The sequence below is a fragment of the Delphinus delphis genome, chromosome 11 (assembly GCF_949987515.2).
Source record: "Delphinus delphis chromosome 11, mDelDel1.2, whole genome shotgun sequence".
NCBI lineage: Eukaryota > Metazoa > Chordata > Mammalia > Artiodactyla > Delphinidae > Delphinus > Delphinus delphis.
This window is the reverse complement of record NC_082693.1, coordinates 10,040,797-10,067,142: the sequence shown is the minus strand read 5'-3', so window position 1 is coordinate 10,067,142 and position 26,346 is coordinate 10,040,797. Positions and strand designations below refer to the sequence as shown.

Genomic DNA, 26,346 nt, shown 5'->3' with positions numbered 1-26,346 from the left:
TGGGGAGGATGATAGTGTTTATCATTTAGAATGCTAGGCTCTTTATGTCACTGCATTTAACCCTCATAATAGGATTTGGAGGTAGGTTGGCGCTGAGTTATGTCACTTACTTACCCAAGATTTTGTGGCTAGAAAGTCATTGACCTCAAAGCTAGTGAGTGACAGAGACCTCCTCAAACCCAAACTACTCTGGCTCTAAGTCCTGTGTTTGTAGAACACCAGAAATCCTCATCGTCTGGAAATTGAAATCTCTGTAACAGGCTGTCACGAAGGACTGACAAGTCTTAACAGTCTGTTGAATCACAGCTGAGATTTGTTTCCTCCTGCTTTATCTACAGCATGTTCTATACCAGCATCATCCCACAGAAGTATAATGCAAGCCACATATATAATCTAGAATGTTCTGATAGCCTTATTTAAAAAGTTAAAGAAAAACCCAAGTGAAATTAATTTTAATGACATTCATCACCGTATGTCTAGAATATTACCGTTTCAACATGCAATCAATATAAAAAATTATTGGCACTTTACAGTTTTTGGTACTAGGTCTTTGAAATCTGGTGTGTGTCTTATGGACTCTCACTGTGGACGTGCCACATGTGCCTGTGCTTCCACAGATCAGACGGTGCAGGTCAATACTCTCAGCATGTGATTGTTTTTACTTAGGTCTCAAAGACATAGCTCTTCTGTAAAAGACTGTAAGAAGGCACTGGTAGCAAAAAGAACACACTTCCTTTCCCCTCGCATCTGTACTTTGTTTCCCACAATCTGTCCTCCTCTGGTCTTTGAACTGGAGTTGTACAGCGGTTACACTAAAGCAGTTTGCTGGTGCCCACAGTTCACATCTGACTGAGTGGGACTTGAACCAGAATCTATAGTTATAATGGGACAGACAGAAGTTCCTGATGTTTTTTTCTCCTGACCAGTTAACATTTCAAATGGACTTCTGTTTCCCACTTACACACGGGGTGTACGATGGGATTCCCTACCGCGAGTCGTTCCTGAGCCGGGACCTCTTCGGCTTCTTCCCTAAAGCTGCCGTGCCCGTGCCTTCCCCATTTTAAACAGGGTGCAGTCAGCTTTTTGGGGGTAGCTTCTTATTTCAGTCTTCTAACACGCACAGTTGGCTTTCCTGGGCTGCCTTGCTGTTCTGCCCGTCACCAGGACTACTGCCACTTTCTCTGGTGTTTTCGTACGAGAGTTAGGCTGTAGCCTGGACACCTGCTTTCAGGTTTCTCTGTGATCTAGGAAGACAAAGGCTCATGTCGTCAAAATGATCAGTGAAAGTACTTATTCAGGGTCCACGGTGTGTAGAACGCCATACAGAGTGCAGGTTGGTTAGACAGGGCCTGTTCCTGAGACGGTAATTCGCAAACAAGGTGATTCAGGCAGGAGCGAGAGCCGGCTCCGGACCGGGAGGATTCGCATGCCAGGTCTTCGCCTCACCGGCCGGAGCCACGTGCCCCGAATCTGCTTCTTCACCTGCAACCTGAGATGATTCCTGCCCCCTAGTGTTCTTGTGAGGCTCCTGTGACGTGGCCTTACGCCAGGCACCAAGAGCAGTTCCTGGTTTATAGGGACACTGTTATTGTCACCACCGGGTAGGGTGTACAAGGGTCTGGGGTGAGTGGTGGGTACATTGGGCGTGGCTGGCTGAGGAAGGCTGGCTGGAGGAAGTAGGTCAACTCTGAAGGCAAGGGGAGTGGCAAATGCAAACTCACTCATTAAATTGACTTCAGAAAGAAAAACTACAACTCCTTTATGTACATTTGCAGTGCCTGTGTGATTTAATGGGACCTCTGTCCTCAGCCTGAATGAACGTGGGCAACCTGACCAAACAGAGCAGTTGTATTAAAGCTGTATTCCATATATTACTGCACAGTCTGTATCAACAGAGTATGGAGCCCATATTTAGAAATTAGTCCAACTACGGGGCAAAGGTGTTTCATGGTTTAGGAGAAGGAAACAAAGGGGGAAAAAAGTGAATGCAAATCATAGCAGTAAAATTAAGATTTATTTTTTGACTCACAAAAATTATTTTTGAACACTTTCTTGATTGTGTTTTGAAACCAGAATCTATTTTTTAATTTCTTAGGGGGTAATCTTTTCTACTTTACAGCTGAACCCTTTTTTATACCCAGCCTGCTACATTCAGTGTAATTTCCCTACTTGAGGCCAATTAGGAGAAAGGACAGTTTGAATTAGTGAAAGATATACATTACAGGCTGGGGGGTGGGCAGCAACTTTACTGAGATATAATTTATATACCATGTGATTTATAAGTTATTTTTAATTGAGATGTAATTGACGTATAACATATATATAATGACGTATATGTTATACGTCATTATATAATTGACATATAACGTATTTCAAGTATATTAGTTTCAAGTAACATTATATCCAACATTCAGTATTTGTATATATTGCTAAATGATCACAATAAATCTAAGTTAACATCTACCACCACACATAGCTACTCCTTTTTTTTCCTATGATGAGAACTTTTAAGATTTCTCAGCCACTTTCAAATATGCAATACACTGTTATTATCTGTAGCCGGCATGCTGTGCATTACATCTCCATGACTGACTTGTTTTGTGACTGGAAGTTTGTACCTTTCGACCACCTTTACCCCTCCCCTCCACCACCTCTGGCAGCCACCACTCTGTTCTCTGTACCTATGAATTCAGTTTCTGTTTGTTTTTCAGATTCCACATGTAAGTGAGATCATACAGTATTTGTCCTTCTCTGTCTGACTTAGTTCGCTTAGCATAATGCCTTCAAGGTTCATCCTTGCTGCCGCAAATGGCAAGATTTCCTTCTTTTCTAAGGCTGAATAATATTCCATTGTGTACATAATACCACGTCGTCTTTATCCATTCATCTGTCAGTGGGCACTTAGGTTGTTTCCATGTCTCGACTTCTGTAAATAGTGCTGCAGTGCACAAGGGGGTGCATGTGTCTTTTGGAGATAGTGTTTTTGTTTCCTTCGGATAAATACCCAGCAGTGGAATTGATGGATCAGATGGCAGCTCTATTTTTTTTTTTTTTTTTTTTGCAGTACGCGGGCCTCTCACTGCAGTGGCCTCTCCCGTTGCGGAGCACAGGCTCCGGACGCGCAGGCTCAGTGGCCATGGCTCACTGGCCCAGCCGCTCCGCGGCATGTGGAATCCTCCCGGACCGGGGCATGAACCCGTGTCCCCTGCACCGGCAGGCAGACTCCCAACCACTGCGCCACCAGGGAAGCCCGGCAGCTCTATTTTTAATTTTTTGAGGGACCGCCACACTGTTTTCCATAGTGGCTGTACCAGTTTACATTCCCACAAACTATTATTTTAAAAATAAGGTAAAGTAAGGGAACTAACGTTTATTGAAACTTCTTGTATATTATGTGCCACTTTATCCTCATAACAGCTTTACAAAATAGAGATCGTTAGCCCTGTTTTACAGGTAAGGAAACTAAAGCTGAGGGAGGTCAGGTAGCCCCTCCAAGGTCATTCAGGTGGCGGACAGTCACGTGCTGAGCCGGGCTCCCAGTTTTCTGGGACTGGTGCCCATGTGCTTGTCCTGCACACTGAGTTCACCCACAGTAACAGGAGGAAGGAGGGTTTAGAGGCACGTGTGCTGGCAGAAAGGGAAGTGGTGGTAGAAGTTTATCAAAACTTCCTTCTGACTGTTTCTGTTTTCTCCATGAGCAGAGAGAGAGGGTGAGGGAGGACATATGGAGGGTTTGAAAAGAACGGGGAAGGGCTGGAATGGCATCCAGGCTAGAGGCCAGGTGAAGACCAGGGGCATGGAGTGCCCGCTGGGGAGCGTGGCTGGAAGGGGGCCCGGCAGCAGCGCTGCTGAGTGTTCTTCTCGGGCCACGTTCAGCTGCCTGCGTGCAGATGCAGACTCGGTGGCAAGCCAGGTTCATCCAGGGCTGTGATCTTGCCACGTGAGTGTGAAGAGGTGACGGAGGGACCCAGTAATTGAGGGTGAAAGCGAGGGAGGGATTCCAGGTGACCCTCGAACAGTGAGGGGGTTAATCCTCGTATCGTTTATGGTCGGCCCTCGCCCTCCGCAGGGCCTCTGCAACCTCAGATTCAACCAGCTGTGGAGCCTGTAATACTGCAGTGTTTACTGTTGAAAAGCATGCACGTATAAGTGGACCCGCACAGTTTAAACCTGAGTTGTTCAAGGGTCAACTGTGTAGTGACTGGCCCCAGAATTTAAGCTGGGCCAGGAAGCAAGGACAGACGTCATGAGGATGAAGGACAGAGAGGAGGCTGAATGAGGTCCTGGGGGGATCGAGGGACGCCAGGAGTGGTGGTAGAAGGCAGTAAGCTGGAAGGAAGGAGGCGGCGTCCTGCAGCGCGTTGTGTGAGGTTATGGTTACTGGTAATGGCAGAGACCGGACCGGGCCTCGGGAGGGAGTGCTCAAGGTGAGGCGCTCAGAGAACCCAGAGGCCACGGTGTCGGAAGGATATTTGAAGGCCGGAGAAGAAAGATTACGTTATCAGTAGGAGGCACGTGTTAGCCGACTGAGCACAAAGTTGAGCCAAATATGCAACAGCATGAAGGCTCTCTGGAAGCCTAAGGATTACGGTGTTTAATGACGGGACAGAGTCATACTGAGTTGTGTACGCTTTACACAACACACTGAAACAACAATGAATGAATTATGTAAATTCCTTAAAATGTGGTAGGAAGTCAAGACCTCCATCTCTGAGTAAAAGCAGTCATGATTCTATAAAACAAACCCGTTCTTCATACTTGTGGTTCCATCCCAGTTCTTGCTGTCAGGAGCATTGACATAAGATGCCCTCTCGGCCACTTACATGCCCGGCCGTGAACATCATCAGGAGAGAAGGGAACAGAACGGTCACATGACAGTCACGTGACGCCTTAGCTGACTGCAGCCCCCACCCACCCCTCTGCTCTGCCGCCCTCGGCAGGTGGGCGCCTGTCTCCTGGCAGCAGTGGGCTCCGGGCCGTCGCAGGGCTACTAACCCCATTTGAACAGCTTACTCACCAGGACGCAATTGTGTTTGTTCTCGGACCTGTTTAGGCCAATGTACTTGTTATCATAACGATGTACGTTAGTTAAAATATTGCATACACGGATGAAATATGAATGAGGAAAGAGAGTTGTTTTTCTATGACCTAAGCTAAGTGGTTTCAAAAGATTCGGGAAAGGGACTTCCCTGGTGGCGCAGTGGTTGGGACTCCGCACTCCCAGTGCAGGGGGCTGGGGTTTGATCCCTGGTCAGGGAACTAGATCCCGCATGCATGCCGCCACAACTAAGGGGCCCATGTGCCTCAACTGTGAAGCCAGCGAGCCACGATTAAGGAGCCCACAAGCTGCAACTAAGGAGCCCGCCTGTCGCAACTAAGACCCAGTGCAACCAAATAAGTAAATAAATGTTAAAAAAAAAAAAAAAGATTCAGGAAAGACTGATTGCTCTACGTTTTTTTCTGTCTTACTAGGCAGGGGAAGGCAGCCGTAGAATATTTAGGGGACAGTCATCATCCAGAAGATTCTGTCCTGATTTATTGCTTTACTAGTTCTTGCTCTTTAAAGAATGGAAAGTGTAAGTGGGAGATGCATTTGGTTGTGATTTTCTTAAGAACTCCAGTCAGCTAACCTATTTTAAAAAAAACACCAAGAAATTAGTGAATTAAAGTACATTTATTTGTTTTGAGTTAAAATGTTTTACGTATATATGTAACATTTTTAACGGTTTCCTCTTTTAACTCATTTTTTCCACTGATGTATAACTACCATTTTTTTCTCATTTCATTTTGCGGTTAAATTATTTTATTATCACTCCATTTCAACACATTAATGTCCCCTCCCCCCTTACATCAGTTGTCTAAAATAAAGCTACTACTTAAGTGCCTCTCTTCGTGGCACACCGTTTTATACGTGGAGAATATTGTTGAGACATAAACAACGTTGTAGGCTTGGATGACTGATGTTTCTTACGTGAGGTCAGAACTGCCCCTTTTTCGTGTTTCCTTTCCATCGGGCCATGACCAGTGGGCACGTGGCAGCAGTGGCGTGAGGCTGGGGGACGTGCACGTGGGCAGCCAGGCCTCAGCCGGGAGCAGCAGATGCCAGTGTGAACACGGCAGCAGGGCCACGCTGTGATGCCCGTGGCTGCAACTGAGGTGACAATCAGGGAAGAAAGAGGTAAAACAGGTGATTAGTCTCCTCCAGTAGCCATCAAGTGTCCTGAGTTACGTCCATGCCCAGAGGGGTGCTCCTTTATGTCCTAACTGGTTACAGTTAAAAAGGGTGAAAAAGGATGCAGTTAAAACTTCATATTCTGTTACTTCATTTGGTTAAAAAGAAAGTCTGTATGTAGGCGAGTTACTTTATTGCTCCATCTAATTTGCTTTAAAAAGAACTTCAGTAGAGAATGGCAGTTAAGAGGACGGATTCTGGAGATGAGAATATGCTTGGATTTGGATTTCTACTCTGGACCACTTGTTAGCTGTATAACTTTGGAAACATTCCATGAACTCTCTAAGCCTCAGTTTCCTCATTTTAAAAATGAGAAGAAGAATAGTATCCATCTCAAAGGGTGGTTGTGAGGATTAAATGAGACGGTGCATTTAAAGGCTTAGCACAGTCCCAGGTACACAGTAGGCACTCGGTAAACGTTAGATGTTGTTTATTAATGTGTGCCATAGTAGTATATTGTTAATATAACAGAGCACCTGTAGCAAAGGTGCCCAGCACATTTTTCATTGAATTTAGGTTTAAGTGGTCATTTCTACAGAATGTAGACTATTAGGCTAATTGTCAGAAGTGTACATTGTTCTAGACTTTGTGTGGGGAAATCACATTTGATGCTCACTACTGACTTGTCTCACGTTAGTGTTGTCATTTGTGAGCATCGCCTGTGGTCTTTTGTGTAGAGTAGGTAACGCTGCCCGTGTCAGCCTCTCTCCTCAGAAACTCCTGTGTCTTTATTATCGTACTACTTTTAATTTAATAAATCTCTGTCACACTGTTGATGGAAAGGAGATGGAAATGTAAAAAGGTTCCTTTCTTTAAGGAGCATTCATGAGAGAGGCATGAAAGACTTTTATCTCCAGTAATGCTGCCGTTCCCGTTCTTGCGTGGGAAACGCTGTGGTGATCAGACAGTGGTAGAAAACAGTGTGACCTTCGCTCGTGTACAGACGTTTAAAAGTTGTAAACACCACTGAGATCTAACGGGAGCCTACGAGACCTTCGGAAGGCGAGGGTCAGTCACTCTAAGAAGCTCGCCCAGCTCCACAAGCTGTTTCTTGACTCTGTCATCTGATAGCCGAGAGGGCTGCACACCTGATCTGGATTTACTCAGTCTACTTTTCTGTAAAACAATATATTTATTGCGCTGAATGTGGTAATTGAAGGGATGAGCGTGTTGGCAGGAGGCTAAAATAGGGAGAAAATGACCAACTGTCCTTCGGGGAGTTGGAGTTGGAACAGATCTGTAGAGGAGGTAGCATTCCAAGAAAAGGAAGACGTGACCAGAGTTGCTTCGAAGAGAATGATTTCAGGCCAGGAACATTTCCTGAGAGGCAGCAATGGATGACTAAATGAAGTGGGTTGTATAGGCTTGCCTGGAAAACGGCGGATGGGATGTTAGCTGAACAAACACGTACCGAGTGCAGCTATGTACCTGGTGCTGAAGGGAGAAGCACAGGCAAGCATCCGGCCAAGACCTCACTACTTCACTGCTTAATAGGAGAGACGAGGGAACCTGCTAATGTGCTCGGTGCTTTACTAATAGCATGTCCAAAGTCCTTCAGACGGGCAGAGAACAGAATGGTTAATTATGCACCCGTAGGAGGGCTTCATAGTAAGGTTAACTTAAAGTAGAAGAGTGGAAGAGTCATCAGGAAGAGGAACAGGGCCTGCTGAGCTCAGGCGGTGCGAGCAGCATCGGGGAAGGGGGAAGCGCGTGTGATGGGGATTTGGCGATTGTACGGAACAGGAGCAGGCAGCGAGACATGATGAAACTAAGCGTGGATAAAGCACGTAGCTCGCGTTTAATTACAAGAAAGATTCCTCCAGTTGTTGTTTGGAGGGGAAAACACCGCAAACTTCAAGAGCTCCCTGTTGGCTTTGTTGCTACCATGGTGAGGGCTGACCCCTGAGCAGCGACTGGGAATAGAGAGAAAGGGTGGACAGGAGGGGCGATACCAGGAGGGTTTGGCAACATTAGGATGGGGGTGGTGAGGAAGAAAAACAGGATGAAATGATCCCATTTTCTAGCTCAAGTGTCTGGGTGGATGTTATTACCAAAAACCGGTTTTGGATTACAGAGAGGAAACAAGAATTTGAGGCAGAGAAGGGAGAAAGAGAATGTGCTGTGTTTCTGACATTTTGAGTTTGAAGGTCCTGAGGAACATCCAAATAGAGATACCAGGAAGCGGCTGGAAATGACGTCAGAAATTAAAGAGGGCGTGTGTGTGTGTGTGTGTGTGTGTGTGTGTGTGTGTGTGTATTTATTTAAGAGTCATCAGCATGTAGAGGTGATAATTAAAACTACGGAGGGGGCTTCCCTGGTGGCGCAGTGGTTGAGAGTCCGCCTGCCAATGCAGGGGACACGGGTTCATGCCCACGTCTGGGAAGATCGTATGTGCCGCAGAGCGGCTGGGCCCGTGAGCCATGGCCGCTGAGCCTGCGCGTCCGGAGCCTGTGCTCTGCAACGGGAGAGGCCACAGCAGTGAGAGGCCGGCGTACCGCAAAAAAAAAAAACCCAAAAAAACAAACAAAAAGAAACTACGGAAACAGAGTCAACCTTCAGAGAGAGTATTTACAGCCAGAAGATGGCCTAGGACTGTATCTTAGAGAACAACCAGCATGTTCAGTTTGGGAAGAAAATGTTCTCATTGTGTGTGCATATATTCTGAAGTCATAGCACAAAATAAACAAAACAAACAAACAAAAGTATTCTAGCATACTCCCAAATCTTGTAAATCAATGCACTTATTCATGCATTTTGGGGATTACATCTAACATGGTCATAATAAATTTACATAGTTGCCCAGGAGGGGCAAGTCATAGTAAACTGTCGCGGTTTTATTTTCTGTTCTTTGTTCCACTTCTCTCTCTAGTAATGAAGATAATAGAGAGTTGACTATATTAGTGATGTGTGATCTTTTAAACAGCCTATTTTGCCCTTAAAAAATTCTGCTTTAAAGCCTCAATAAATTTAAGAAAACTGAAATCATATCAGGCATCTTTTCCGACCACAACGCTATAAGGCTAGAAATCAACTACAGGGAGAAAACTGCAAAAAGCACAAACACGTGGAGGCTAAACAATATGCTACTGAACAGCCAGTGGATAACTGAAGAAATCAAAGAGGAAATCAGAAAATACCTTGAGACAAATGAAAATGAAAACACGACGATCCAAAACCTACAGGATGCAACAAAAGCAGTTCTAAGAGGGAAGTTTATGGTGATACAAATTTACCTCAGGCAACGAGAAAAATCTCAAATAAACAACCTAAACCTTATGCCTAAAGCAACTAGAGAAAGAAGAACAAACAAAGCCCAAAGTTAGTAGAATGAAAGAAATCAGAGCAGAAATAAATGAAATAGAGACTAAAAAAACAATAGAAAAGATCAATGAAACTAAAAGCTGGTTCTTTGAAAAGATAAGCGAAATTGATCAACGTTTAGCCAGACTCATCAAGGAAAAAAGGGAGAGGGCCCAAATCAGTAAAATCAGAAGTGACAAGGAAGTTGCAGTCTACACCACAGAAATACAAAGGATCATAGGAGACCACTGTGAGCAACTATATGCCAATAAAGTAGACAACCTAGAAGAAATGGACAAATTCTTAGAAAGATACAAATACAATCTCCCAAGACTGAACTAGGAAGAAACAGAAAATATGAACAGACCAATTACCAGTACTGAAATTGGATCAGTGATTTTAAAACTCCCAACAAGCAAAAGTCCAGGACCAGATGGCTTCACAGGTGAATTCTACGAAACATTTAGAGAAGACTTAACACCTATCCTTCTGAAACTCTTCCAGAAAATTGCAGAGGAGGGATCACTTCTGAACTCATTCTATGAGGCTACCATCACCCTGATACCCAAACCAGACAAAGATATCACAAAAAAAAGAAAAAATTACAGGCCAATATCACCGACGAACATAGATGCAAAAATCCTCAACAAAATACTAGCAAATCGACTCCAGCAATACATTAAAAGCATCATGCATCATGATCAAGTATGCCAAGGATCAAGGACTTTTCAGTATCCACAAATCTGTCAGTGTGATATATACCACATTAACAAATTGAAGAGTAAAAATCATATGATTATCTTAGTAGATGCAGAAAAAGCTTTTGATAAAATTCAACATCCATTTATAATAATAAAAAAAAACCTCTTCTGAAAGTGGGCATAGAGGGAACATACCTCAACATAATTAAGGCCATATACGGTAAACCCACAGCTAAGATCATACTCAATGGTGAAAAGCTAAAAGCATTTCCTCTAAGATCAGGAACAAGACAAGGATGCCCACTGTTGCCATTTTTATCCAACATAGTTTTGGAAGTCCTAGCCACAGAAATCAGAGAAGAAAAAGAAATAAAAAGAATCCAAATTGGAAAAGAAGTAAAACTGTCACTGTTTGCAGATGACATGCTACTATACATAGAAGATCCTAGAGATGCTACCAGAAAACTACTAGAGCTCATCCATGAATTTAGTAAAGTTGCTGGATATGAAATTAATATACAGAAATATGTTGCATTTCTATACACTAACAAAATATCATAAAGAGAAATTAAGGAAACAGTCCCATTTACCATCACATCAAAAAGAATAAAATACCTAGGAATAAACGTACCTAAGAAGGCAAAAGACCTGTACTCTGAAAACTGTAAGACACTGGTGAAAGAAATTGTACACAACATGATGGAAAGATATATATATGTTCTTGGATTGGAAAAATCAGTATTGTTAAAAGACCATACTACCCAAGGCAATCTACACATTCAGTACAATTCCTATCAAATTATCAATGGCATTTTTCACAGAACTAGAACAAAAAATTTTTTTAATTTGTATGTATGGAAACACAAAGACCCGGAATAGCCAAGACAATCTTGAGAAGGAAGAACGGAGCTGGAGGAATAAGTATCCCTGACTTCAGACTATACTACAAATCTACAGTGATCAAAACAGTAAGGTACTGGGAATGAAAACAGACACACGGATCAACAGAACGGGATAGAAAGCGCAGAGCTAAACCCACACACTTATGGTCAATCTATGACAAAGGAGGCAAGAATATACAATGGAGAAGAAGTCTCTTCAATAAATGGTGCTGGGAATACTGGACAGCTGCATGTAAAAATATGAAATTAGAACATTCTCTAACAACATATACCAAAATAAACTCAAAATGGATTAAAGACCTAAATGTAGGGCTGGAAACCATAAAACTCCTAGAGGAAAACATAGGCAGAACACTCTGACATAAATCGCAGCAAGATCTTTTTCGGGCCGTCTCCTAGAGTAATGGAAATAAAAACAAAAATAAATAAATGGGATCTAATTAAACTTAAAAGCTTTTGAACATCAAAGGAAACCATAAACAAAACAAAAAGACAATCTACAGAATGGGAGAAAATATTTGCAAACGATGCTACTGACAAGGGATTAATTTCCAAAATATATAAACAGCTCATACAGCTTAATTAAAAAAAAAAAAACCAGTCAAAAAGTTGGCAGAAGACCTAAATAGACGTTTCTCCAAAGAAGACACAAAGATGGCCAACAGGCATATGGAAAGATGTTCAGTATTGCTAATCATTAGAGAGATGCAGATCAAAACTACAATGAGGTATCACCTCACACTAGTCAGAATGGTCATCATTATAAAGTCTACAAATAATAAATGCTGGAGAGGGTGTGGAGAAAAGGGAACCCTACTACACTGTTGGTGGGAAGGTAAATTGTTACAGCAACTACGGAGAACAGTATGGTGGTTCCTTAAAAAACTGAAAATAGAGCTACCTTATGATCCTACAATCCCACTCCTGGGCATATATCTGGAGAAAACCATAATTTGAAAAAATACACGCAACCCACTGTTCATTGCAGCACTATTTACAATAGCCAAGACGTGGAAGCAACCTAAATGCCCATCAACAGATGAATGGTTAAAGAAGATGTGGTGTATATAGTATAGTATAATATAATATAATGTAATATATAATATAACGGAATACTATTTAGCCATACAAAGGAATGAAATAATGCCATTTGCAGCAACACAGTTGGACCTAGAGATTATCATATTAAGTGAAGTGAGTCAGAGAAAGAAAAATATGATATCACTTATGTGGAATCTAAAAAGAAAAAAGGATACAAATGAACTTATTTACAAAATGGAAATAGACTCACAGGCATAGAAAACAAACTTATGGTTACCAAAAGGGAAAAGTGGTAGGGAGGGATAAATTAGGAATTTGGGATTAACATATACACACTACTATGTAAAATAGATAAACAACAAGGACATACTGTATAGCACAGGGAACTCTACTCAGTATCTTATAATAACCTACAATGGAAAAGAATCTAAATATATATATATATGTGTATAACTGAATCACTTTGACATACAATTGAAACTAACACAACATTGTAAATTAACTACACTTCAGTTTTAGATTCTGCTTTAAACTTAAGTCTTTACATGTCATTTTGCGAGGTTTATTGGATTTCACTGATTGAATGTAGTCTGATTGTTTCAAGGAAACTAGTCATTTTAATCATGCTAAACTTTTCTCTTTAAAAATGATCATGCTAGTATGTTATTAGTTACTTTAATTGCTCTTTCCCTCCCTAGGAGCTGATGCAACAGAATGGGATTGGTTATGTGTTAAATGCCAGCAACACCTGTCCCAAGCCTGACTTTATCCCTGAATCTCATTTCCTGCGAGTGCCTGTGAATGATAGCTTCTGTGAGAAAATTTTGCCGTGGTTGGACAAGTCAGTAGATTTCATTGGTAAGTAGCTCAAGTAATATTACAAGCCCTTTGGGTTATAGTCTCACGTAGAGGTATATCCCTCCCTCCCTTCCTCCCCTTTTTTTTCATTAGAGAAAAGGAACCTATTTCATACAGTTCAAAAGTTTGAGAACACATGATGCTCCTTATCTCATTTAGTGGCCAAGGTGGTGTGTGTGCCAGGCCCTCCCTAGGGACCAGCCTTGTGACATCCTCGCTAACTTTAACACGACCAGGGTTAAGCCTGATGGGAACTGTGATTATGTATTGGCAAGTGCTTGAAAATCGGCTAAACTTTTGGGATTAAACTTTTTACCCACTTCGTCAAATCCTGTAAAAGACTTTTGGAAACTGTGGTGGCATTCCTTAAACTGGTTCTGCCTTGCTGCTATGTTTTCCCCAGAGAAAAGTCAAATCCTGTGAAAACAAATCCCATTACATTTAAAGTCTTTATGTCACAAGATTCCTAAGCCTCAGTCCGTGTGCCAGTAATTTCAAGTAGTATCGGATCTAATGAAATTCCAGCGCACACACACACACACACACACACACACACACACTCTCTCTCTCTCTCTCTCTCTCTCTCTCTCTCTCTCACACACACACACACACACACACACACTCTAATACTTGTGTGGTCGTTCCTTGGCGTTGTCTGTGACAGGGTCTGGTCCATACCGTACTTTGTTCTGCTCACTGGGCCCGTCAGCCCTGGAGCCTCCCTGACTCTCAGCTTCTGGCGCTGTTGTGACATTTTGGTGCCCCGGGATCAGATCTGCTGCTAGGAAATCGATGATGTGTATTTGAAATGTGGTTTTGGTGGAAAGTGGCTAAACCAAGGAGACGTGTTCTTTGCTCTTGACCAACACAAGAAGGTGTGACTCTTGATGTCCGTGGGAAGAGTTTTCGTTACTTTTCCCCCTAGTCACACAAGTTTGAGCACTCTCATCCACAATTAAATACTCTGAATTGGTTACTGAAAGTTTAAAAATAAAGAACTAGTTCCATTTTTTTTTTTTTTTTTTTTTTTTTGCGGTACTCGGGTCTCTCACTGCCGTGGCCTCTCCCGTTGCGGAGCACAGGCTCCAGACGCGCAGGCTTAGCAGCCATGGCTCACAGGACCAGCTGCTCCGCGGCATGTGGAATCTTCCCAGACTGGGGCACAAACCTGTGTCCCCTGCATCGGCAGGCGGACTCTTAACCACTGTGCCACCAGGGAAGCCCCTAGTTCCTTTTAAACAGTGAAACTGTGTAAATTAAGCCCCTCACTATATGCTTTCATCTGTGAGAGGAATTTTCTAGACAGTGCTTTTGGAACTTCGGGTAATTCTGAAACAGATCTTTTTTTCAAGATTTCAGATTGCCAAGTCGTCTCCTCTTTAATTGGCATGCATTCTGTGAAACACCTGAAGATAAATGGCTTGATAATTCACATTAAAATAATCACAAACAAAAGTCCCCAAATTAATCCTTCCCACCATTCTACTTCTAGGAGATATTCAGCATATCGTTCAATGTTTGCCTCTTTCTTTCTTTCTTTATTTTTCCGGTACGCGGGCCTCTCTCTGTTGTGGCCTCTCCCGTTGCGGAGCACAGGCTCCGGACACGCAGGCTCAGCGGCTATGGCCCACGGGCCCAGCCGCTCCACGGCACGTGGGATCCTCCCGGACTGGGGCACAAACCCATGTCCCCCGCATCGGCAGGTGGACTCCCAACCACTGCGCCACCAGGGAAGCCCAATGTTTGCCTCTTTAAAAGACGACAGTTATAATGTCCCCATTGCATGTCACATTGATCCGGAGATGATTGGCTCTAATTTCAGCTAAAAGTGCGATTTCAGTATCTATTTAGAATAGAACCTGATTCTGTTAAGTCATGGCAATGTCTAAGCTTTAGGAGGTTGGTAGAAAAGACAGAATATGAATAACTTTGCCCCAGCTTACTTTCTTCTTTCATTGGAGCTCTTGGCCACTTTTAATTCCTGCAAAAGGAATTTTATCATGTTGCCGGTTGGTGAAATACCCACCCAAATACGTACCGTGATTTATTGTATATCTGAAGATATTTTTACTTACCAGTAGTTCACTTGCTTGGCCCTGTTTACTGTTAGGGCCACCATCCTTTTCCCACCCAGACAATCCAGGGCAACACGTCCAGCCCACTGTGGAATTCAGCCCATGTTTGCTACAGTTGCTAGTCTCGTCCAGGCTGTTTTAAGCTATAGTTAGTCATGTCAGAGAATATAATTTGAAGACATACCCTCATACCAGGACTTAATAACGTATAGGCTCATACTTTTTCTTTTTATTATTCAGGTTAAATTTCAGTAAGTTTGTTCAGTAGAGTTTGTTGGAAGGACACAGTTTTCATGGGGTGTTGCCTTTACTTCTAGTGGATGCAGGCCGCGGCGGGCGCATTTGCCCGTCAGCGCCCCGAGTCACCGACCAGGGCCCCCGGCCCAGCTGGCCGCTCGCACAGGCTCCTGCTTCACTCGCCCGCGCAAACTCAGGGCTTATGTGGGCAATCCAGGGAGGTAATTAAGAGCATGTACTTTGGAGCCAAACTGTATCTGATTATCGGTTAAGTGACTCCAGATGAGTTACTAAAACTTCTGTGCCTCAGTTTCCTGATCTGGAGACTAAAGATAATGTTTCTACCTTTTAGGGATATTGTTCAGATTAAAATAGATAATGCATGTAAAACGCCTTGCAAGGTGCCTGACTCATAATTGGCTCTAATAAATAGTAGCTGTTGGGGCTTCCCTGGTGGCGCAGTGGTTGAGAGTCCGCCTGCCGATGCAGGGGACGCGGGTTCGTGCCCCAGTCCGGGAAGATCCCACATGCCGCGGAGCGGCTGGGCCCGTGAGCCATGGCCGCTGAGCCTGCGCGACCGGAGCCTGTGCTCCGCAACGCACAGGAGAGGCCATGGCAATGAGAGGCCTGCATACTGCAAAAAAAAAAAAAAAAAAAATAGTAACTGTTTTAAAAATTACCTAAGTCCTTTTCTGTTTTTCCTTGGAGCTGTGCTCTGTCACCTCAGTTATTTCTTCCTTCTTTTTAGCCTCTTTAACTTCTCCCCGTCACTGACTCCCTCTTAACCCATTGCATTTGTTATCCCCTCTCTCTTTTTAATCCTAGAATTGATAAAATAGAAAAAACTGAAAAATAGATAAAATTGAAAAAATAGATACATCTTGTTTAATTCCTGGATTGCTGTAGTGGCAGCCTGCTTTTTTTTTATTTCCGGTTTTCCCCGTCAGCGCCTTCTTGTTGCCCCCTATTCAGGAACCTGCAGAGGCTCCTTAATTGCCTCGAGTCCCTAGCCCAACATTCCCAGACTCTCCAACACCTGCTTCCCACCTCCGAACCCTCCTCTCCGGTCACTTCCCGCCCAGCATGCGCCAGCCAAGGCTGTTTTCTGAGTGGTGGTCCAGCCCCACCGTGGGTCTTTCTCAAATGTTTCCCTTCTCCTCTCCGCCAGGTCGACAGGTATTACTTCCTCTGCCTTAAGAGACTCAGTTTAGCACTCAGTTCTGCCAAGAAATGTGTTCTAATGAACCCCACTTAAGTATAATCACTTTAGATTTTTAAAATATATCATCAAAGCAGTTGTAAGAACAGTGTAAGTACCACGCAGAACATTTGAAAAAGAAACCTGTAACCTCAACATCCTAACACATCGGTTATCATCATTGCTTTATTTCCTTCCAGCCTTTTTCAAATTTTTTATAAAGATTACCTTTTAAAGTATGTATCGGTCAGCCAGCCAGTATTTACTGGGTTCACACTGTGTGCTCAGTGTTAAACGCTTTGGGGAGTGTTAGAAGCAAGACCCTTCTCGGTCCTCCTAGTCTAGTTTCGTGATAATTATTAAAAATGATGAGAGAGTACTGTCAACATTAAAAAAATATTTAAAGCCAGCCTACTTCCAATAAGAATTTGAAGCAGCTTACAGTAAGAGGTTGGGATCAAAAGATAACACACATTCACACGCGTACCCATTAAAGCAGGACAGAAGGGCAAGAGCCAGGTAATATGGGACTAGGAAAGGCACAGTAAAACCGGAATTAGTTATCTCTTGAAATTGAGTGAACACCTTTCCTTTGAGCTTCTTAGCAGCCAAGGTGAAAGAGGAAATACTAAGAGCAGTGTAGGCTAAATACTGAATAGTTGAGAGGAGGAAGAGAGCTGTGTAGCCCAGGAAGGCTTGGACTTGACGTACGTGTGTTTATATACTGTTAGGTTGTATAGCGTGATCCTTTTTTCTTTGTTTCAATGTTGTTTTGTGTTCGTTTGTTATTGTTTTATTGTGTTTGATTTCCCTGTCTAAAGGGAAGCTGCTTGATTGTTCATGTAGTACCTTAAAGCTCTACGGTGTTTTGTACGTAACAAACAATAAGTCCTATACGTTGGGAATTTATTATATGTATAACAGAGGCGGTGAGATTGAAGTATTATTGTATATTGTATTACTCAGCTGCCAGAGCAGATTCCCTGGATACCTTGTTAATTACGAGAACTTTACCATAAGGTTTGGTAAACTTTTGGTAGTTACCAATGAAAACAAGGCTGAAAAGGGAAGAATTTAGCTCCCGGCAGCAGCATGTAGGTAAAGGGTAAGCACATACGTAATTGTTCAGATACAAGGTAGCCACTGTACTGGCTAAAATGGTAGTTGCTTCCAGGCGTGGGATAACTTCATCCATGTCCACGAGAAAGCTTTTAAAGCTCATCTACAGTGAGAGGTGGCAGTACCGTGCGATCAGATTTCCTTGGTTCTTGGTTCTAACAGTGTTCACGAGTCGTTCTACCATGTTATGGGGAGTTAGCATGACGCAGTCAGACAGTATCTCCTGGAGATCAAGGAAGAGGTCAGAGTTCTCCTGGTCCTCATTAAGGTGACCTCCTGAAATTGATTCATGGCCCACACATGGCTTCTTCTTAAATTCAGCAAGTAAAGTGAGCCACTTTATGACACACAGAAAAGTCTCCCAGAGAAAAATAGGGAAATTATAGGAAGGTGGATTCTGAGTCGGCGTTTTACAAATTGCTTGACTTGGCGTCCCTGCGTCATGATGTGGTGTCACTGTGATTAAGTCTCTCCCCATCCCCACCTCCCTGCTTTTTACAGTTAATGTGTCACATGTTTAAAATGAAAAAAATTTTTTTAATTTAATCGCTCATATATATCAAAGCATTAGGCCATACACCTGAAGTACAATGTTATATGTCAGTTATATCTTAAAGCTGGAAAAAATGTAGTATCTCTTACATAATTCATAAAAAACTTAAGTATCAGACAACATAGGTAAACAAAATATTAGCTAAATCTTAGGATTTGGGATGTTGTTTTCTTTATACTCTTCTGTATTTCTGAAGTTTTCTACACTGAACAAGTAGAATCACGTGATCACAATGTGTGATTTATACTCAGGGAAAGTTATTAAAATAATAATGTAAACACATGGTGAAAAGTACTGAATAAGAGGCAACCTGAGTTAGGGACACATTGCTTATTAACACATGTGGACCTTCATTGTTCTATATGTAAATTGTGGGGAAATCATCTTCCCCTACCTCCTTAAAAGAATACTGAAAGGAAAAATAGGTAAATAGATGGGCTTTACTTCGAGTTGCCAGATGAAAGCCATTGTGTGAGTAAATGGAAATAAGATTTCACTGCCGAACAAAGTTGTCATTAATGACCCTTTCTGAATTTGACTCACAGAGAAAGCAAAAGCCTCCAATGGATGTGTCCTAGTGCACTGCTTGGCAGGGATCTCTCGCTCTGCCACCATCGCCATTGCCTACATCATGAAGAGGATGGATATGTCTTTGGATGAAGCTTACAGGTGAGGACAGGAACATGCCCTGTGAGACTGGCTTCTCCTTTGACCTGAATCATGAGAAGACATGGTGGGTGGGGGAGAGGGTGGTGGTGACCACGTTAAAGCAGATCATGATTATTTTAGTTATACTCTTTACAGGTGACTGGATTTTTAAATGGTTTTTCAAAGATTGGAGAAAAATGCATTTTTATAATTTAGTACTAATTCTGCCCTCACATATATCAAGTTCATCCTCAGCTACTTTTTAAGTTTAAGGAAGAGCAAATACAGAGATCTCCATCCTGTTACTTGAGTTTGTATCTTTGCCTGGTTGGGGAAATATCATTTGTTCTAATTTACACACGAGAAAGAAACGCTCCAGGAGAAACTCATTGTAGAATTCCTACCGTGCTTCAGATTCTGTGTCTCTTTCACTGAGGAAAAATCCCAATATATGCAAGTATAAAACCAAATAATGGTCAAACTCCATTCGTTGAGTAGAATTTCCTGCAATCTAGAGTTGCTTAGATTTTGTAAAGAATTTTATTGAAGTAGATAGTTGATTTACGGTGTTGTGTTAAGTTTGCTATACAGCAAAGTGATTCATTTATACATACATATATTCTTTTTCATACTCTTTTCCATGTGGTTTATCACAGGATATTGAATATTGTCCCCTGGGCTATAAAGTAGGACCCTGTTGTTTATCCATCCTAGATATACTAGTTTGCATCTGCTAACCCCAAACTCCCAGACCTTCCCTCTCCCCGCCCCCTCATCAACCACAAGTCAGTTCTGTATGTCTGTGAGTCTATTTCTGTTTCATAGATATGTTCACTTGTGTCGTATTTTAGATTCCACATAAGTGATATCGTATGGTATTTGTCTTTCTCTTTCTGACTTATTTCAGTTAGTATGATAATCTCCAGGTCCATCCATGTTGCTGCAAATGGCATTGTTTTTTTTATGGTTAACATTCCAGTGTGTGTGTGTGTGTGTGTGTGTGTGTGTGTGTGTCTGTGTGTGTGTGTGTGTGTGTGTGTGTGTGTGTGTGTGTGCGCGCGCGCCACATCTTCTTTATCCATTCATCTGTTGATGGACATTTAGGTTGTTTCCATGTCTTGGCTATTGTGAATAGTGCTGCTGTGAACATAGGGGTGCATGTGTCTTTTCAAATTATGGTTTTGTCTGGGGATATGCCCAGGAGTGGGATTGCAGGGTCATATGGCAACTCTAGTTTTAGTTTTCTTGAGGAACCTCCATACTGTTCTCCGTAGTGGCTGCACCAATTTACATTCCCACCAACAGTGAAGGAGGGTTCCCTTTTCTCCACACTCTCTCCAACACGTATTATCTGTAGACTTGATGGTCATTCTGACCTGTGTGAGGTGATAGCTCATCGTAGTTTTGATTTGCATTTCTCTAATAATTAGCGATGGTGAGCATCTTTTTCATGTACCTATTGGCCATCTGTATGTCTCCTTTGGTGAAATGTCTATTTAGGTCTTCTGCCCATTTTTTGATTGGGTTTTTTGTTGTTGTTATTGAATTGTACGAGCTATTTGTATATTTTGGAAATTAAGCCCTTTTTAGTCACATCATCATTTGCAAATATTTTCTCCCAGTCCATAGGTTGTCTTTTTATTTATGGTTTCCTTTGCTGTGCAAAAGCTTGTAAGTTTGATTAGGTCCCATTTGTTCATTTTTGCTTTTATTTCTATTGCCTTGGGAGACTGACCTAAGAAAACATTGGTACAATTTATGTTAGAGAATGTTTTGCCTATGTTCTCTTCTAGGAGTTTTATGGTGTCATGTCTTATACTTAAGTCTCTAAGCCATTTTGAGTTTGTTTGTGTGTGGTGTGAGGGTGTGCTCTAACCTGATTTGCATGTGGCTGTGCATAGAGTTGCCCAGATTTTTAAGTATATAATTTTGAGGGGGTTGCCTGCACCCCCCCCTTTCTCCAGACAGAAGGCAGCCAGTGACAGCAGCACCAAGGACTGGGGTTGTGTTCAGGGACGCCTGAATCGGAGTCCCCTGTGTATCTTGTTGGATAGAGGTGGTTAGTTTGCGTGTGATAAAGGATCGATAAATACAGGCACGTGGAGCCAGGCCTGCTGTAACAATTGGACTTTCTTCTCAAATTGGAAAATCTGGAGAAAAGAAATGAGCTACCTGAACAGCTCCTCACTTGAGGAAGGAGCTGAGGCGGTGGGTCCTCCCTGTGTCCGCACCGCGCCGCGTCCTGCAGTCTGGCTGCTCCCTAAGGTCCTCCTGCGCCCAGTAGAAACCAGCAGGAGAGGCGCCCTTCCATCCTGTTGCCGGGTCTCATCGCGAGGGTCCTGCATGTACACTTGTCACAGTTGAGGCAGTTGTTTCTGGCTTCGTTAATTTGCTTTAGGTTACTGATTTCCAAGGAGTTTATTTTTGATTTTTCTCTTTTCTTCCTTATCCAAATATAAATTTTCAGTGTAGTTTCACTCCTGCATCTTCTGAGAAGTGGCCTTAAGGGTCAGGGGCCACTAAAGAATGTATCTACTATTTCTAAAGAGTCTCTGTTTCTACAATGAAACAGAAAAGCTGTTTATAACTAGTTTTGATCCCTTGATGACTCTTTTTTAAACAAGGTGGTTACAGAAATGAAGCCAGACATCAGACCTGTTTTTTTTCTTTTTTAATATTTTAATTTATTTGGTTGCGCTGGGTCTTACCTGCGCAGGTGGCCTCCTTAGTTGCGGCTTGCTGGCTCCTTAGTTGCGGCATGTGTGCGGGATCTAGTTCCCTGACCAGGGACTGAACCTGGGTCCCCTGCATTGGGAGCGCGGAGTCTTAACCACTGTGCCACCAGGGAAGTTCCTAGACCTGGTTCTGAATCCCGGCACCGTCCTTTAGTAGCTGTGTGATTTAGGGCGAGTCACCTAAGGACTGTGTGTACCTCTGTGATGGGGGTAATTACACCCACCTGACAGAGGGTAGTTTTGAGAGCTGAATGAGAGAATACTCCCTTTAGTGCATTCGCATAATGCTTAGCAGACAGAGCCCACTGTGTAGCTGGTTACTCTGTCACACCGAATCCAAAGGGAAGGAACTCGGAAGTGTGTGCTTTGATGCCCTGGCCATCTGATACTCTCTCTTTTGATCGTTAATTAAAAATGTGCAACGTCTTGAAGTGGCTGTGGGGCCTTTGATGTTGGGAAGCTGAAGGTGGCGCATGGCTGTTAAGCTGTACTTCTGATGGCAGCGCCGGTGGGGAGGGGCGGTGTCATCCCGGGTGGTGAGGGAAGAATCATCTCTTACCAGTTGCACTGGAAGCCTTGGGTCCTTGAAAATAAGGAGGCTCAACCTAGAACTTTAGGGGCCTGGCCTCCCGCCTTCTAGCACCTCCGGGCTCGGGCTATAAAGCTCCCCGACGCAGAGGCCCTCATCTCCTCCTTGACCCTCTGCCCCAAGTTTTAAACCAGCCACCTGACAGAGGTCTTGGAAGGGTCTCTCTGATGATTCCCTGTCGCAGCTCTTCACTTGCCGTAGCTTAGTAACATTCTTACAATAACAGGTAGTCGCCAAATTCAAGCCTTTTAGGTTTTTTCCTCTTTTCATAGATTTGTGAAAGAAAAAAGACCTACTATATCTCCGAACTTCAATTTTCTGGGCCAGCTCCTGGACTACGAGAAGAGGATTAAGAGCCAGACCGGAGCGGCGGGGCCCAAGAGCAAACTGAAGCTGCTGCACCTGGAGAAGCCAAGCGAGCCTGTCCCGGTCGCCGTCGCCGCCGCGGAGGGCGGGCAGGGAGGCCAGCCGCCCCTCGGGCCGCCCCGCGCCCGTCCCACCGCCGCTCCCCCCGAGGCGTTGGGGCCCCGGCCTGTGCCCCACGCCGGTGCGCCCGGCGCCCAGCCCTCGCCTCCCGACGACGGCCCCCTGGTCCAGGCGCTCAACGGGCTCCACCTGCCCGCGGACCGGCGGGAGGACAGCGGCCGCCTCAAGCGCTCCTTCTCCCTGGACATCAAGGCGGTGTCGCCGTCAGCCGGCGCGGCCGCGCCCCTGCGCGGGCTCTCCTCCCCGGAGGCGGCCCCGGAGCCCTACAAGCCCTCCTCCGCCCTGGAGGGCGCCGGCAAGCCGTGCCAGTTCTCCCCGGTGCGGGAGGTGTCGGAGCAGACGCCCGAGGCCAGCCCGGAGCGGGAGGAGGCCGGCCCCCCCCGGGGCCCCCAGCCTCCGAGGGCCCCCGAGGGCCAGGGCGCGCGGCCCCGCGCGGGGAGGCCGCTCCTGTCGCCCCTGCCCCGCAGCGGCAGCGTGGAGGACCACTGCCAGCCCCGCTTCCTCTTCGGCCTCTCGGCCAGCCAGCAGCACCTGGCCCCGTCCGCTGCCGGGCTGGGCCTCGAGGGCTGGCACTCGGACATCCTGGCCCCCCAGCCCTCCGCCCCCTCCTTGGCCAAGAGCTGGTATTTCGCCCCCGAGCCCCCTCACTTCTACTCGGCCTCGGCCGTCTACGGAGGCCACGCCGGCCCCCCCGCCTTCAGCTGCGGCCAGCTGCCCGCCTGCGGCGGCGACCCAGGCCACTCCGTGCGCCGGCGGCAGAAGCCCAGCGACAGGGCCGACTCCCGGCGCAGCTGGCACGAGGAGAGCCCCTTCGAGAAGCAGTTCAAACGCAGAAGCTGCCAGATGGAGTTTGGCGAGAGCATCACGTCCGAAAACCGGTCGCGGGAGGAACTGGGGAAGGTGGGCAGCCAGTCGAGCTTTTCAGGCAGCATGGAAATCATCGAGGTCTCCTGAGAAGAAAGACACTTGTGACTTCTATGGACAGCTTTTTTCTTGTTCACAAAAAAATATTCCCTGTAAATCTGAAATATATATATGTACATACATATATATTTTTGGAAAATGGAGCTATGGTGTAAAAGCAAAACACGGATCAACACCGCTGCTCTCTTTTAATATCTGCACTTGAGAGAGCAGCTAGTATTTCTCTCAACACAAGTGGAAGAAGGGCAGAGGCTAGCTTTCCCCCCAGGCACACGAAACAATTCTATGCAGTGGACTGCACATCCTCTCATCATTCTTACTAAATCGAGTTCTATTTGGTGTCAGAGGACAGACGCGCCCACCATTTTCTTGTCGTGCTACAACGAGATCTCAAATACTAGTCCTGTCCGGTCCCTTCCATAGTGCACCTTAGTGCTGAGACTGAGCCAGCCTGTGGGTCGGGCGGGGAGAACCTATTAGGAACAGAACCTAATGGTAAATCCAAGAGAAATGACCACATCCAAAGCTGATTCACAAACCCAAGAGCACCTGACAGCCGAGCGATGAGAGCATCGTTCTGCTGACCGACCATTAGGGGCCTTGCCAAGATCTACTATAGAGCAACCCCAGTACCTCAGACGGAAAGTCGGGGCTTTCACCACTACCAGGTTTGGTGGCCCGTTTTCTAGGCATTGTGAACAGGCAGGTAGCTAGTCACCCCTTTCAGACCAATTCAGACGGTCTCTGCACACATTTCCAGTCGGGCCTGGATGGAGGGCGTTCATTTGTTCGTTCTTCTTCTCAGCTTTGTGAAGAAAGAAAGGAAGGAAGCGATCTAGGATCAATGTAACAGCCAGGAGTCTGGCAGCATCACGATTTAAGCTAAGGCTGGGAGGCTAAACAAGTCTCCCTCCCTCTTTATAAATCAAAGAGTTGTTCGAGATGGGGCTGTCAACCCTTTCGATGAAGGTTAATTTCAAGCCAGACGTGAATTTATTCGGTAGCAGAACAGCAGCACCGTCTCGTCCTCAGCCGCGCTAGACGGCTTCCATTTCGGGTTCATCGTGCAGATGCATCTTGTGAAAATGGAACGGTAAGGCAGCATTTTATAGGAAACTACTAAGAGGCAGAAAACTGCGGAAGGATTAGAGAAGGTGGAATTGCTGAGGAGAAGCAGGAAACTGTTATTTTCTCAGTGGTTTTTTCCCTTAGCATGCGACCAAGGTGGTATTTCTATAATTAGACTTTCATACTGATAGGGCTGAGAGAGGCTTTGGTAAGCAACGAACGTTCAGAGAGAAACAGTGTAGGAAGGTGAGGAGAAGGCGGTTGAATTTTGCTTCGTTGCGAGCAGAGCGGAAAGACACAGCCAAGCTGTTCTCAGAAACTAACCCCAGCATTTTTTAGTAGAACGGACATATCAAAGTGGAGTGGGACCAAGTGGTCTCCGTCCGTGACCTACAATCACTGTATGGAATCAATCCTGGCAGCTGAAAATAGGAGGTGATTAGAACAAGTCCACAAGTGACAGCACTTACCTGCTTTTAAACTTCCTGGCTTGAGTTTTGTCAGCTACAGTCTGGTCCTGTTTTGAAGCCTTAATTCACGTCAGCAGCTTTTTTTTAGGGTGGTGGGCGGGTGTTAGCATTGTTCTTTACTGTAAGTGTAGCTAGTTGCTGACTCATATCTCAGGTTTTTCTACATGTGAGAAATGGACAGTCCCTTGAGTTGGATGTGACTTCGTGTTTCCCATGGTGACTGCTAAAACCAGCATAGATGACATGATTCAAAACTGAATTGATTGTGGCGATTATGAGCTTCATAGAACATAACTGGTTATGCACAAATAATGGGCTACGATATGGGTATTAAATGGAGAGAGAACTGCGTAGGGAGTGCGTTGTTACCGTACTGGAGAAGTTCTGTTAAGAGTGATTTAGCTTTTCTATATACATGTACATTTTGGATGTAATCAGATATTATCAAGGTTTCACACAGTAATTTCTGATGTGTTATGTACACATGCACCAAACGTGTAACAGCTCCCTGCTTCCAGAGTCTGGTCACAACTGTGGAACATTTTTGAGAAATGAAATCAATGGCTCCAATGCTGTACGTTTCAGGAGGGTTGTGGGACTTGGTTTTAATGCGATCTTTGGGCAGAATTGGCCTTCCATCATTTGGGATTTCTCTTGGCCATGGTCCCCTTCCTTCCTGTGACCAACGTGGTCCTGTACTACACCCTTTGGTCCTTGATCACTAACGTCGAGTAATCAGCCCTTGGAATGGAGACTGCCCTGCCGAAGGGGCAGCCTCTCGGGCCAGCCCCAGAGCCACGTGGGTGGCCGAGGGCCGGGCAGGGCGGTGGCTGACTCTTTGCAGCGTGGAATCCGAGGGGGAGCCCTGGAGCCTACCAGATGATACGGGATGGTGATTTTATACGATAGAACTAGAGCTCTACGTGAGAAATGCTGGAAAATGGTTTAGGACATTTGTAAAGCTAGGTGGGAAGACTGTATAAATGTTTAATATGAATATAGTGTTCTTTTGTAGTAAGGCAAGCTGTTGAATGGTTGAATTGTGCATTTCTCATTCTGATGTGTCATGAATGTTAATATGATGAAATAAAATCAAAACTGGTACCTGTTTATACATAAGTATGAGAAAGGACCTCTCTCTACAGCATGTCCGAGTGGTGAAGGAGGCCTTGGTGGGACCTGACCTGCTGTCCTCCCGCCGGAGGCATCA

At 44.6% G+C, this 26,346-nt stretch overlaps 1 protein-coding gene across 8 annotated transcripts in view; it reads left to right on the top strand.

Annotated features, from left to right (window-relative positions):
• DUSP16 (dual specificity phosphatase 16) overlaps positions 1-25,758 on the top strand; it is a 119,775-nt gene extending 94,017 nt beyond the window's left edge. For all 8 annotated transcript variants that reach the window (XM_060024313.1, XM_060024315.1, XM_060024308.1 and 5 more), the window contains 3 exons: positions 12,875-13,034; positions 18,762-18,885; positions 22,461-25,758. In XM_060024313.1, coding sequence (XP_059880296.1) covers positions 12,875-13,034; positions 18,762-18,885; positions 22,461-23,628 — 1,452 coding nt within the window. In that variant the 3' untranslated portion in view covers positions 23,629-25,758. The remainder of the gene's footprint in view (positions 1-12,874; positions 13,035-18,761; positions 18,886-22,460) is intronic.
• Positions 25,759-26,346: the final 588 nt, after the last annotated feature.